Source organism: Apteryx rowi, unplaced genomic scaffold (assembly GCF_003343035.1).
Source record: "Apteryx rowi isolate R43461 unplaced genomic scaffold, aptRow1 scaffold_244, whole genome shotgun sequence".
In the NCBI taxonomy this organism is placed as follows: Eukaryota; Metazoa; Chordata; class Aves; order Apterygiformes; family Apterygidae; genus Apteryx; species Apteryx rowi.
In genome coordinates this window covers 430,567-445,585 of record NW_020448797.1, presented here as the reverse complement: position 1 = coordinate 445,585, position 15,019 = coordinate 430,567, and the positions used below count along the sequence as shown (strand labels likewise).

The 15,019-nt window shown below is 34.7% G+C and overlaps 1 protein-coding gene across 4 annotated transcripts in view; it reads right to left on the bottom strand.

Annotated features, from left to right (window-relative positions):
* The window catches only part of NDFIP2 (Nedd4 family interacting protein 2), a 48,934-nt gene that overhangs the window by 22,861 nt on the left and 11,054 nt on the right, over window positions 1-15,019 (bottom strand). For 3 of the 4 annotated variants that reach the window (XM_026066594.1, XM_026066591.1, XM_026066592.1), the window contains exons 2-4: window positions 7,419-7,575; window positions 5,839-5,966; window positions 1,671-1,730 (exon numbers count right to left, since the gene is read on the bottom strand). In XM_026066594.1, coding sequence (XP_025922379.1) covers window positions 1,671-1,730; window positions 5,839-5,966; window positions 7,419-7,575 — 345 coding nt within the window. The remainder of the gene's footprint in view (window positions 1-1,670; window positions 1,731-5,838; window positions 5,967-7,418; window positions 7,576-15,019) is intronic. The other variant, XM_026066595.1, reaches the window with a different exon arrangement.

The window sequence follows — 15,019 nt, the reverse complement described above, 5'->3', positions numbered from 1 at the left end:
CTTAAGAAGCTGTAATTCAACTCTACATAATTCCAGATATCCCTAAATGGTGATCTTAGGTGACTCTGAAAGCATTAGTTTATTTAGCATAACTTTGCTGCAGCTATAATACTGATGGGGAAGGGGAAGTAAAGGCTGAAAATGCATTAAACGAAAGGCTAATTTGAATGCGCTTATCTCTGAAATGTATACCTCCAGTTCCTTTTTTCAAGTTAGGACCACAAAAAAAATATTTTCAATTCAAATTTCAGAAGGACTATAAAACCTCTTAAATTGAACAAAATTTTCCACGCTTTTGAACTGTCTGGTAACTACTGTACTTCATACTGGCATTTCTGTATCAATTAGGGAGCTACTCTCTACACAAAATGTTTCTTCAGAAAAACAAAATTTAGCTCAACTAAAATAACAAGTTTAACAGGTTTCTCTATGTGCACATTGCTAAGGCTTACACATGTAAGAAATACAAGTCGATATATAACCCTGGAACATGTGAGCAAACATTTGCAAGTAGGCACTTTCATAGTAAGTGTAAACAACCTATAATTTATCATACTCCATGTCAAAGGGGAGTTATATTAAACCAAGTCCCACTTACTGTCTTCAAACACTGGCATATTTGATTTATCAGAATCTTTAAGAATGATGAAATAGGGTTTTCTACCTTTAAATCATATTCAAATTAAATTTCCAGGTACATCCACCATTTAGTCCTATATGGTTTAATGATCACGGTCCTGCAGATGGAAGATACCAGTGGGCCACCGGTCATGCCCCACAAGTGCAGGCTGTCCTTCACAAGACAATGTTCTTGCTTGAGCAAATTACTATCAGCTGTCCCATTTTTTTCTTCAAATATAATTGTTTGCCACCTTTTTGGCCACATTTTAAGGAGCTATGTGAAATGACTCTGTCCTCTCAGCTCCTGCTCAGATCTAAACATAACTTCATAGTAATAATTCTATTAGATATTAATGACATTGTTCTCAATTAGAATAATTATTTGAATGCACACACATGGAAATTGGTAAAATATGTAATATTGTATCAATATCTTATATTGATTTTTGATAGTTAGCCATGTTAAGGATTGTGGACAATTCTATCTGCTAAATGTGTTATGAAATCTGTGTACTTACTCTTCCTATGACCAGAGAAACAGCTAAACAGCAAAATACATTATCAACCTAAACGCATGTCACTCCTCCGAGCAAAATAACATCAAATTGCACACAGCATGTATTGAAGTTGAACCTATTAACTTCTCTGGAACTACAGTTCTGTAGCTCTTCTATGAAGAGAGGGTCGTTTTCTTCCCCAAGGCTCTGCAAGTTTCTTCAAACTGAAACCTAGCATGGCCTATAGCGAGATGACCACCTTTAATCAAAGAAAGGATCAGAGTCTTCAGAAACCCCTTGGATAACTAAGCTGGTATAATGCTGTGCAATATAGATGATTTACACAGAAATGCTTCCCTAGGAAAAGGGTCAAATTAGTTAATAAAACTCATTAATGATACTTTCAGTGCATAAAACAATATTGAGAAGTCAATGGCTGGAGGAGAGGAAAAAAAAAAAAAGAAAAAAAAAGCATGAAAAACCCCAGGAGCATTTGTTTGCCAGCAGGAAAATTCATAGTTAAAGTCTAAACTAGAGAGAACTATACCATACCTCTGGAGGACTGAGGAATATTTCATCAAACAGACTCCTAGACTCCCTAAACTGGGCGTGCTAAGCATGTAAAAACAGAAAAATATAAGACAAATGCAACTAAAGAGCAGCATTAAGTAAAAGCCATTTATTACAACATACAAACAAATCATATAACTGTTAAAAATAATTTTGTCCATTTAAATAACCTTTCAAAACTGACCTTGAGAATTTGAAAATATCAAAAGCCAGGTAACTAATGCTATCACTACTGATGACAAAGGTTTGTTACAATTTCTTTGATATGTTGAACTTACTGGGAGCCTTTGAAAGAAATACATGTTTACACTCAATCTATTGTTTTAAGACAAACTTCGCAAAGGACTACAGTCAAGCACTGAAAAATATCAGTAAATGCTAAGCTTAAATTGCTCATAACATCTGTGGATGCAGGGACTATGACAGAGTAATAAGATCACACTAAAATTTTTCTTAAGATTCCTACCTTATGCAGAAAAAGAAAAGGATGAAAGTGGTTCAAAATGTGCTATTGTTTTATACATTTTTCCTCTCCTTTGCTCAATGAATAGCTTTTTTGTGTGCTTTACCACACACTTCAGAATATACCAAGAAACAATTTTCAGCTTCTTCATGGATTGCTCAGTGTAACCTAAGGACATTTAATTTTTTGCAACTGTTAATGCTATTGCAGTGAAGGAGAAATACTACCCTTAGTTTACATGCAAGAAGTTAAAGGCATAGGTCAAAGCAGAGTTCACATACATACCATCACAACATTAATTTTGTAAGACTGAAAACTCAAAAACTACATGCTATGTACAGTATGTGTATGCTTTGAAAACTGTGTAAAACAACTCTGACACTATCTGCAGCTGTCACTGCTTGTGGTCTCAAACACAATGAAAGTGAGAAAACAATTAGAGAGTAGTAGTACAAAGTTTAAGTGATTTATCTGTTCTTCCACAGGTATTCAGAGGTAAGGGTCACAATCCTTCCCTTCAGAATGGCAAACCACCACTTTAACTACAAAATGACCTTTTTTCTTCTTCCAGTTATCTGCCAGACAGTCTTATTATACAGCCTTAGCTGACCCCAGTGTATGCTCTATCACAGGTACTAAATAACATAGGGATTCTGTGGAAATATCATGTGGTCAGGTAATTAAAATAGCATCAATTAAAACTGCACTGGCACATAAGACTAATATCATCTACAAAACAAAAACTTGGCTTTGGCTTATCCTACTTTTTTCCAAAGCTTAATTTTGCAAGCTTAATATCGTTTCTTTAATATAGCTTGGGGGGCAGGTCTTTATTTTCTTTCTTTTTTTTTTTTTGAACAAAAGCAAGGTGAGCAAAAATTCTATCAAACTTGAGACTCCTAGCAGTCAGCAGAAGGACTGTTACTTTTAGATACACTGAGTAGACTTCTGCCACTAACTTAATGCTAACTTAAGTCTACAACCTTAGGGAACACCTGCAATTTTGGGGAATGATGTTTGTTCCCATTGATTTTTCAGAAGTAGGTTGTTTTTGTGGTGTCAGCACCTAGTTACTGAATTTTGAGTTCTACTGTATGTTTTCGAAAAGCATGTATATGGACAGACTTTACGCGAACATTTGTTTACCACTTTGCCACCATATCCTACTCTCCTACTTCCTCATTGCAGATTCCTTTTCCTTGCCTCCATTTTATTCCTAGTTTTCCTGTTTGCATTCTTCCTTGACCAATTGACTATTGAAGTTTTACTCAATCATTTGGCTTTTGACTCTTCTCATGTTGCATAATTCCCAACTAGCAGTTATTTTCTTTCCTCAGCTCCACAAGTGTCTTCTCTCACATCTTGACCCACTCTTAGCACTGTATTTCCTCCCTCCCTACGCTCAACATTTTCTTACACACCCGCTTCAACTCCTTTTCCAATACCACATTTTGTCCCCATTTGAGTTCCTTTCTCAGCCAGTTCCAGCTTATCCTTCCCCCTCTTGCTCCTAATTAAAATAGCTTAATATATTCCTCCCTCCAAACCAGTGCTTAGCATACACCCTTGCCATTTCTCATTTTGACTGTTAGGCCCATCCTCCCTCACCCAGTCTTYCTCTCCTCACTTTAAGGCAGTTACCTCTTAGCCAAAACAAAAACAGATTTCTCTTCCCACAGTACTTAAGCTTCAGTCACAGACTCAAATTCCTCATCCCTTGTCCTTTTTCCCTCCACCTACCTACATTGATGCCCTAACATTTGAATCAAGTGGCTTTCCTCTTCCTTATGGACCAAAGACCAAGAACAGTAAAACTACTTTAGGGCACAGGAGAAATTCCTCTTTCTCAGTTCCAGTGCTTTCACTAAAAGTAGCCAAGAGCCGCCATAAGGTATATCTACTTTTAGATTTATAATCCCATTCTGATACAGAACATCTGAAAATGTTCTCTGTGGACAGGACATCTGCAGTCCCATTCTCTTCACAGCTGTGAGCAGTCTAAACTTGTTCAAGGAGACAAATTCCACAGATTTACCAAATTTAAAGCTGTATGTACAAACTGTGGAAAGTCATTTTTCAAAAGCTTATAATTTGGCCAAAACCAGGCAGATTTTCTAAGGAAGGCAAAAGACATTTCTGACACAGTGACCAGAGCATGTGAGTGTTAAAGTTCTCCAAAACAAAAACCTTAAGAACATTAGCAAAACTAGTGGGTTTTGGTTAGTTTTTTTCTTGGAATTAGCTGAAGCATAACCTGAGATTTTCCCTGAGAAATTCAGCTCGAAGACGACTGCCTGTATGTCTAAAACTTTCACCCTACAGCGGTCAAGATTTGCAAAGTTAAAAGTAACAAGAGTCGTGCAAGAGTTGCATATGCCCCATCTGAAGTGCCACAGGATTGGCAATGCTAAAGGTTAAGGTTCAGGGCACTGAAGTTCCAAATAAGTTTAAAGGTTCATAATTTCAAATTGGGAATTCAGACCAATATTTCAGCAAAAGTTTTGCTTATGTGAAAAGCAGTAATAACACAGTACAATCTGTGCTCCTGCTAAAGCAGTTAAAAAAGTTACAATCCTTCAACTGGAGATCATCCCTTCATAGCAGAAACTTGGCAACTGACTAYGCAAATGTTCCTGATGAACTGCCACATTTAATAAAACAGATTTGTGCAACACCTGCACTGGTAATGTTACACAAATCCATTTTAACTTTAGTTGTTTATACCTTGAAGAAACTGTTGTGCATGTGATTGTTGCATGGGAGTCAAGGAAGTAATAACCTCAGTCTGGGTTAGCAGATTTTTTTTTTTTTTTTTTGGTCACAAAGACTCCTCTGAGCACACTGTGACTGACAGGTATAATCCAGTCAGTCAGATTATAAATATATCTCAACTGCAATCACATACAATTTCAACATGGGGTGTTTTAGTGAAAGCAGTGGACACCTAACTTGAGAATAGTATGTTACGGCTAAACACATCATGTACTAAAGTTCCACCTTTCATAATTTGGATGAGAAAGAACAAAATCATCAACTGTTTACAAAACAAAACTAACATTTAATACTAACTGTAGATATTAATTTTCTACTTTGAAGACTGTATTCTTTAGAATGTTAATTCTTACAAAACTATAAGCACTGTATATATACACCTATTAGTTAGATTACTATTTACCATGACTTAAGTATTTGGAACATCATTTCTTCAAAATTCAGTATTGAAGTTTTCATGAAACAAATAACAGGGACCTTTCCTTCTAAAAGATCTACAGTATTTGGGGTTTTGCCCCTTCCAGATTGTTGGAATTTCCTTCTTTGGTTATTACTTTATCACCATCTGAAACACTCAAAATGAGCACTAACTCTAAAAAGTAAAATTAGTAGGGGTTCTTAATTAAAAGATGACACCATATGGGATGGGCTATCAAAACAAGGCACAATTTGGCTTTTAAAGTTTTTTAGCAAAGCTGTCGTGCCTCAGAAGGAAGTGAATACTCTACGCTTTTTACAGTACTTTACAACTAACTTGCACAATCTATGAAGGACTAAAAATTCAAAATATTTAAAATCACTAACACACCATTATTTTAATAAATAGGTCATCACATGGTTCAAGTTATTATAAATAATTAAAATTAGCCTTACAGATGTCACAAATTTGAAATAAAGGAGAACTGTGTCACTTACTCGTTGGGCAACTTCTGCTGCAGCAGCTGCCATTGCTGCAGCTTTGGCCTTCTCTGCTTCATCATAAGTAGGAAGAGAGGTAGCTATGCTGTATGGAGGTGGTACAGGATAAAATTCATTCTGTGTTTCTGTTCAAAATAAAGAGGTTTATGGATTTTTAAACAAGAAATGTCAAAAATAGTAAATATTAAATACATGGAACTATTGAGCTTTAAAGTACCTATCAAGTTCAGCCTCTGTTAAAAATATTTGTACTTCAAATTCTTACAAACTTTAAAAAAATAAATATATATATTTTTATAAAATAAAATAGTGAACAATTTAAGGATGCTTGTAGTTTCTGCTCAAGGCAGAAACCTTAACCTAGATGTTGAAGAGCTAATACGTTTAGGAACAAAGACTGTACTTGCTGAGTTACATATCTAGATATTCTAACCAAAAAGTTGCTTTATCAAATCACACAAAAGACACGCAAAGAAAAACCCTAAAAAGGGCTGTTAATTATCAATACTGATTAAGTCCTGTCATTATCATGCTATATTTTTATTAGCAGGGCCTTGTTACTAATTCCACTTGGTTCATGGAAATCAATTGTTCCAAGATTTCAATTTTCCCACGTTCTTTGAAAAAAACATTCCTTATATTAAAACGGACAGACTTCATTTATATATATTGAAACAGTAAAGTGTCATCGTAAAATCATTAAAATCATAAAAAAGTAAAAAGTATTTTAAACACACTGAGTTTCCTCCCACAGCCAGCAGTAGTTTGCAACAAGATTCCTTCCATATGGTAAAGATTTGTCAGCACAGGCGCCAATATCACAAAGACACAGGATAATTCTGCATGGCTATGTGTTATACTCTTAAAGACATCTTTCTGAAAGAACAGGGGTAGGAAATTACTTCCTCAATCAATTAAAAACAGGCTACAGATTAATTCTGAAACACTTACTCTGTGCACGGAAGATGCAAATTCAAGCAACTCTGCTTACAGCAAGCAACACCCAAGTCCTTGTTCAAGTCTCCCAAACCCCAAAGGAAAGTAACAACCTCATGAGAAAGGGAGGAGTGAAYAAAGGGAGAAAAAAAAACACTTCTAATTTTCCACAAGAAATTTTATCAAGAGCTTTTAAAACAAAATGCATCTTTTCATGGCAATATTTTCCACTAAATACGCCATGTTCCTTTAAGAAGTTTTAGTTTGATAAATTGTTTTTTTCTTATAAAAAGGCATCAAAATTGCTAATGAGGTCTATTACAGAGCACTGCTTTAAGATGCAAAGATTAAATGCGGAACTGAACTAACATGCAGACTTAAATAAAACCTAAGTATCACACTAATTAATGAATATTCATTTAGTCTAGTAATTTGGAACAATCAGTGTGATTTAAAAGTGTGCTGCTTCTGAACATACCGGACAAAGACCTGTGCATGAAAGCTCACCTTTTTACTCTAAGTGTCTGCATGGAAAAAACAAACAAACAAACAAGAAAACCTGCAGCATTGTACCACTTTGAACCAAGTGCTGATTCATACACACCATTCTCTAACAAGCTGTTATGTAAGAAGAAAAATACCTGAGGCTGCAGCTGCTTCTACAGCTATGCTACAGTAAGGTGGAGGGGAAGTATCTGCTTCCGATACAGCTGCTGTCTGAGGAGTCTGCGTAGGCTCTGTAGAAGTGGAAGGTTGCTCAGCTGCTGAAGACTCTGGAGGGTCATCCTCATTGTGAAGCTTAAAATAAATAAATACATACATACATTTCAGATGCATTCAAGGAATTTTTTTACGTGGCAACCCAATACTTGAAGAATCCTTTTCAAACTTTGAACAAATATTCCTCTTCAACAAAAATTATAAAATAGCACTTGACTACTGTAAATAGTCCAACTAAATCAGATAAGCTWAACCATGGATTTTTTTCAGAAACGGATTACTTCTGATCATTTATGTCAATAAAAGCTTAAAACTCTGCCTTTCAATGTTTTCTAAATGGAAAAACGTTAAGTTTAAAATACTTTCTATTAGATGAATATTTTAAAAATATTCAAAACTTTTTTTCTTAAATACATTCATGAAATATATWAACCCACTTTAAAACAACAGGTGAACAACAATATCTTTTATTGTATTAATCTATAAGAAATCAAAAACTAAGACTCATATTTCCATTTGTATAACAGATTTTTATATTCACATATCTTGTCAGATAGCTTCTGCACTCAAATTCTGAGCCTTTCAAAGCATTCCACTTTTGCTTACATTCTGCAAGGAATCTTTTCCCTATATACCTTTAAGTTCTTGTGTTTTCTTCTTTTAAATGCAGTTTTAAGAGGACACTTCCAGTTAAGCATATAGAAAAATAGGAATTAGAATAAGCAAGCATGTTGATTAAAACGCAAGAATTCAAATCTGGTAACTAGTTTTTTTTTTTTTTTACTGGTTCTGATTGTTTTAGCCATATGAATAGTTTTTAGAAAACAGAAATCAAATTTTGTTAAGAAGAAAGTGTTAACTTTAGACAAAGTGTGCCTAGAGGGTGTCTACTGAAGCACCCATAGTCTACAAATTCAGATGAATAAACTGAACATACCTGAAACAAGAATTCTATAACTTTAATTTACAAGCTTTCAAAAAGATTCTACAGAATAATATTGTTTTCCTATTTGTAACAAGAATACTAAGGATACATCTACATTAATTTTGTATTAGGCAAAGTATAATCAGGCTATTAAAAAAAAAAAAGAATACTTTCAGAAGAGAGGGTGCTAAATAAGTTTTACTAAATAATGTTATGTTCCCACAAAAAATTGTTTTTTGTCCAGAGTATATCGAAACTCCGCAGGTTACAAATTCTGTGATTATCTTTCTAACAATAAACTAAGGATAATAGCAGGAATAACAAGAAAATAAGACATTTCAGTAGTAGGCAGGCAAGTTGAAAAGATAGTTCAAGAGAAAATATGAAATATTTCACAAAAAATTAGCACAACAGAACAACTTTATACAATTTTCCTATAGTTTCTCACATATTATCTCTCTTTTAATACGTCAAATTAGAAAAGTGACAAAATCATTTACTTTCTAAGTTTTGATTTTAAGTTAATCATTAACTTTTGCAAGCATGTTTAAAGCATTTTTCAAAAGTCCCTCCAAATATTGCATTCAAAGAACTGTAGCCCAAAAATAAAGGTTTTATCTATATATAAATATTTAAATATGTATGTGTGTGCATGTACACACACACAATTAAGCAGAGATCACTTTCCGGGTAATGAAAGGGAGTATTGAGGGTGCAGGGAAACTGAGCAATCAGGTTATTTTATGTCTCATCAATGACCCAGAAAAAGTAGCAAACAGCTGAGAAATATGCATAGCTATTTAGAGTGGTTAACGCCAGAAAAACAAAACCACTTCGAAATAACCTAATATGTTTAGGGATAGAGAAAGCAAGTAAGCCGACAAATAAAATCCTGATTTTGAAAAGGTCAGGTAGGTCAGAAAAATAGTTTGACTGCGAGCTGTAAATGTTACAATTCTAAATTAAGTACAATCATTCACAAGAAAAATCTGGTGTTGAAATGGATATAGCTAAAATACAACTTTTTTTTAAAATAAAAGTGTTATTTTATTAGGAACGAGATGAGCAATAACAGAAAATTACTGGCATACTTTTACATTAATGGCTGGTACACCCTCATCTGGAATGTGTGGGTAGTTCTGATTATCTCACTGCAACAGCTTGGTCTATGAGCAGTGGAAGAAATAAAGTCTAGTTAAGGGATTTGTCTGTTATCTCCATTCTTCCTCACCTTTTGCCCCCCCCCTTCAGTGAGCAACTTTTTCTTCTACCAAAAAATAGTACATATAAACAGACTGACAACAGCTCCTTGGTCAAAGAACATGCAGCTGCTCAATACCCACTCTTCCATTACCAAGGGAATTAATTTTGTGTGTTCTATCTGCTTGCTTAAAAACTATTTTCATTAAAATTATTTGAAAGCTAGTAACAGTTACAAATGATGGAAGTGACAAGAGGATGGGAAGAGAACATTCACATAAGACTTTTCTCCTTCAGAAAAAGCTAACAAGGCAACCACCTGTAACAGCAACTGCATGTAGGGAACAGAACAATTCCCTACTACAGACTCCAAAGGAGTCCTTTATGCCCTTCAATCAAGTGCATTCAAAAGACACAGTCCTGGTCATTGTTTTGAATGATTTATATTAAGRGAAAGCATTTCTATTTATCTTGTCTCTTACTATACAGATCTTTCAGAAATTCTGAAAGGCATCACAGTTATACTACTGCAGCAACTTAAAGAAAGTCACAACACTCCTTACAGAATCCCCCATTATGGGGGGGGGGGACAAAAAAACCCCCACAAACACACACAAGAAGCAGATTAAGAAGCCCAAATATTTACAGCTGCAATGAAAAAGGACAATTTGTTCCATGAGCAGATCGTAGCTTTTATTAGTTCTGCTGCAAGGGTCTTGTCTCCTACATTCTCCTCAAGGCAGTAACTTCAGGTCCTCTCACAGCCTTTCAGCAGGCTCTGCTGGGGCAGGGGGACTCACTCCAGCAAGCTGCAAGTTCTGCCTCTCCCAGCTGGGAAGGCAGTTGCTACCAGACAAAATGGTAGGACCTCTCCTACTTTGTCTTCACAGGACACTGATTCGTCTCTGCACACATCCGTTTTCTTGAAACCTCTAGGAACCCAGCTACCTTCAAGCCTCCCTCCTTCCTGCTTCAATTTGGCTGATACTGGCTGGTAAATTTTAAAGTTATTTTCGGAGATAGGGGAAGCAGAGGTCTGACAGACAGCATAAGTTTCATTTCCATAGAAACCAAGCTAAAAACACTCAGATGGGAATACAAAATGTCTGTTTCAAGGCATTACTTAAATGCTACCTTTTCAGGATTTAACATTAAAAGTTAACAAAGTTTATCTAAAATTCTTTTTCAATAGTAAGATTATTCTGCCCACTTTTTTAATTGAAGGAGTGGGAAGAACCCACAGTTCAGTTTCCCCTCACAACAAATGAACCATTATATAACTGGAAGCAATACAGTTGCTTTTGCCAAGATTATGGTCAAAATAATTGCTAGGACCTCTTAAACAACTACAGGCAACTGTAAATTACCACCTTCCCCTGCTCCCCACCACACTATTTTAAGAGCAGGACTCAAAGGCATTTTTTTTCTGTTGGTTCCATGTCAAATGTTCTTTTCAATAAGGGTTTTTCTGCAACTAGTTCAGTTTGCCATCTCTAGCAATAGTCAGCTTTCTAAAAATCAATTTTTAGATAATCCAAAACAGATTACCTCACGCATCAGTCTGAGTATCATGTATGTAGTCGACTATATAGAKCTTTAAAATTAAAAACAGGACATACTTCAGTATATTTAGATTCTAAACCGTTTGCATGAGTATTTAATTTCCTGCTTTCCCAGCCCTATAACTACAGTGCATTACASGTTCAAGAGCCATAGTGCTTAGACTTGCAAGTTACATCTAAGTTAGGGCACTTTTAAAGTTTTAAAGTTCAAACTTAGATGTAGAAGCAACGGTTCTTCTAACATCAATGGAGACTACCAGAAAATATACAACACAGGAGAAAAATATTTATTTCCTTCACATTTTTTTTTTACTTTATACTCTCTCCAGCTGATATCCCAAACAAGATCTCTAAAGCAGTAATTCAATATTCTATCCCAGAAGATGAAAAGTGTCTATGCATTAACATCTTCAGCTCTTTCAACATCAAAATATTATGAAAAATAGATAATACAGCCACTTTTCTTTTAGCATTTCATTTTTATTGTAAATCACTTCTTTAAGGAAATAAATAACAGGGGGAGATCTAATCAAGTCCTCTATTTTATTTGTGCAATTAATAATTTCCAAAGCAAGCAGATGTGGTGGCTGAAATCAGCTGACATCATAGAACATGAACCAGAAGAAAGTGTTTAGCAGCACAGAATCCCTCTACTGAGGGAATGGCTGTGGATGGTTTTACTCTTTAAGCTTTTCAGAAATAAAAACTTAAAGTGGGAGGAAGATGTCATTCTCTGCTTACGCTTTTCATTTACCTCCAGATTCTGATTTTGTGTGAACTACGCATGTCTGCTTACTTCTAAAAACTGAGTTTGCGTCTTTTCTGATATATTAACTGATGGTAGAAGAGTGGCAATATAGGCAAACTATTAAATTATGTCATATTTATAAGAGAGCAGAGGAAAAGGATATACTATGATGATATCTAGTGTCAGCTGTATCATGCTTCCACAAGATTAGACAGACATTTTCTGATCAAGTGGATTAAAGCTGCACGTTATCTCTTATCATCCTGACAGTGTATCCTACAAAAATGATATACACACACTCAGCCTATTTCTGTTACCCAATTTTATGCACATTCTTTTAAAAGTTGCTGTATTTTCCATTTTCTAAAATGTGATTTACAGAAATTCAGTATCATTTAAATAAGTATTACAACATAATTTCAACAATGCATTATAAGCACTATATAGACCTTCTTTAAAAAAAATAAGCTGTTTCCACATTGCATCTTATTTAGTGCCGCAGAAAATTATGCAGAAGATACTACCATTTAGAAAAAAGGCATCTAGCTTTCCTTCTCTATTTTCATTTATACCTGTACTACAAGATCATCTTGACAAAGACCGACTTAGGTAAGCTTTTATATGAATTTTAGTGGTGATGGTTCTGCCTTGGCCAAAGAACTTCACAGCATTGTCACTAGAAATCTTAAATTACAAGCACTTTTAATTTGTCCTCCTTTCTAGCCTTTCAAATGATAGTACAGTCACACTTTAGGAAGTTTGTCCCCTCCAGTTTCGACCTCATACCAATCAGTTCATGAGTTTATTCAAACTGTATTAAAATCAATACAATGCATGGAAACTCCATAATCATGGACCTAAAACCATTCTTTAAGTAAAAAGGTGGAACTAACATAAGTAGATCATGCTTTAATCCAAATAACATTGTCCCAACAGTCTTTACTGTGATATAGACTACTCATGTATTTTTAGAAAGGCCCATAAAAAATATATATATAAACACAGAAGCACAGTTACACTTGGGTAAAAATTACAAGATCATAAGCGATAAATAAATCCTCCTATGGAAAAAGAAATGCTGCAAGTTTCTTGCTCATCAGTAGAGGGGGAAAAAACAAACAAAAAAACTATTCACATTGGCCTTTGAGAAAACAGATGACTTTAACGATCTTGTAAAAATAAACATTTATAAGAAAAAAATGCACAGAAACAATATAGAATTTTAACTTTATAGCTTTCTTCTCTATCAAAGCATTGATTTACAACAACATCATGCTTTTGTCTACAAATTCCTGTTGTAATGTCAACCTACCAGGAACCCATGCAGACCAAAATTTTAACTTCCTATCTACTGAAAGCTATTCATCAGTAGTTCATCAAGTGCACTCTCTTCTAAAATACACAGTACTGGCCACAGTCAGAGATCCCCCCCAAAATTTAACTCTCTAAAGATGTTAGACCGAGAGCCTTTAAGGAAATAAATACTATATTAAAGTACAAAGTAACGAAGTTACATGAGGTACTTTGGTACATTCAGGTAAAACGCAAACGCCCAGCAAATTTTAGCAACTTTTGCTTTTAACCCTTTGGTTTACACCTAAAACATCAACTGGTCAAAGCTGATCAGCGTACCAGAGCGCACAGAGCAGATCTACATAATTTTTCCTCCACCATCCCATCACTTCACAAGTGTTAACCATTACAAATATCCAGATCTACTACTACTCCTTAGTGACAGTGGGGTGTTTTTTTGATACATCTCTGCAAAAAGTTTTCAACAGTAGTCAATATGTTATAAGGTCACAGATATAAAATCTGCACTAGAAGCAGGAAAGCAGAAGAGAGGGCCATTGCTGCCATTCCACAGCTGTGTAGAAATACCAAATGTGTCTGCTAAATAAGGATTAGGTACCATGGAAACCACAACCTCTGGAGGCAAATTTCTACTGAAGAGAATCCAAAGAGATTTATACTGAATGTTGTTGAAAAATATGTTGCAACAGAATGGTTCTTCTGCCAAAGTTGGACTCTTCATATAAAAATAAAGTGATCCATGGCAACTGAAAGTGTTTTATATGCACTTCTTTATTAAAAAAAAAAAAAAAAGACACTCATTCACATTAATGTAAACAGTGAAATCATTTCAGTCAGTGCTCTTATATCAGAGGGCTAGCCTATGGACTTTTCAAGGTTTTTTTTTTTTAAAGAAGCATATAAGCATTTACAGAAAAAATACAAACAGCGATCAGGACTTCCTGGGGGGAAAAAATATATATATATATATATCCTAAAGGCTACTACACGTATAAAATGTGACTATTTCATATCTCATGGATTGTAATCCAGATTTAAACAATTAATTACACATTTAACAACAACACAGTATATGCATTTGTATTCATTTCCTTTTGCTTCCAAGATAGCTATTTCTTCCCATCCCCCACATCAATAGCAAACACAGAGCTATCCTTAGTAAAGGACTGTCAATAACATACCATGTGTTAATATTAGAACAAACTCTTTTCTAGAAGTATTCTGAGACTAACACTAACTAAAAGGGTTTTCCTTCAAAATAGTTCTGTTTCTTTCTACTTTATTCTTTAGGGGTTTTTTTTCCTCTAATACAGAAATATTCAGAGATAATTCTGAATACTGGAATTCTGATGGGACCAAAACAGATATGTTTGATTTTTATCATAAAATTATAAATAGGACATAGCTTCCAAGAGTTTTTCCCTATTGTATGGTTATAGGAATTAATTGTGACAGTTGCCACTAAAAAAGAACTGATATCTCTAAAAAAAAATTATTTGTACTGGCATTTTTCAAACCTTAGAGCATCAGTATAAAAATGGTTCTAGAAAATAGGTGGTAAAAAACCTCAGTAAAGTTTGCGCACAATAAGGTATGGTAATTCTGAGTTATTCTAAATCTAAAAGTTATTAAAGAGATCACCATGTACCATGCAGCCTTCTGTTGGTCAAATGATCACTCAAGAACAGTTTGAGGAACTAGTCTAAATCCTATAAGCAAAATACAGGATGAAGCTTCTCCTCCTTGAAGACTTTCTAGTTAGAACTAAGAATG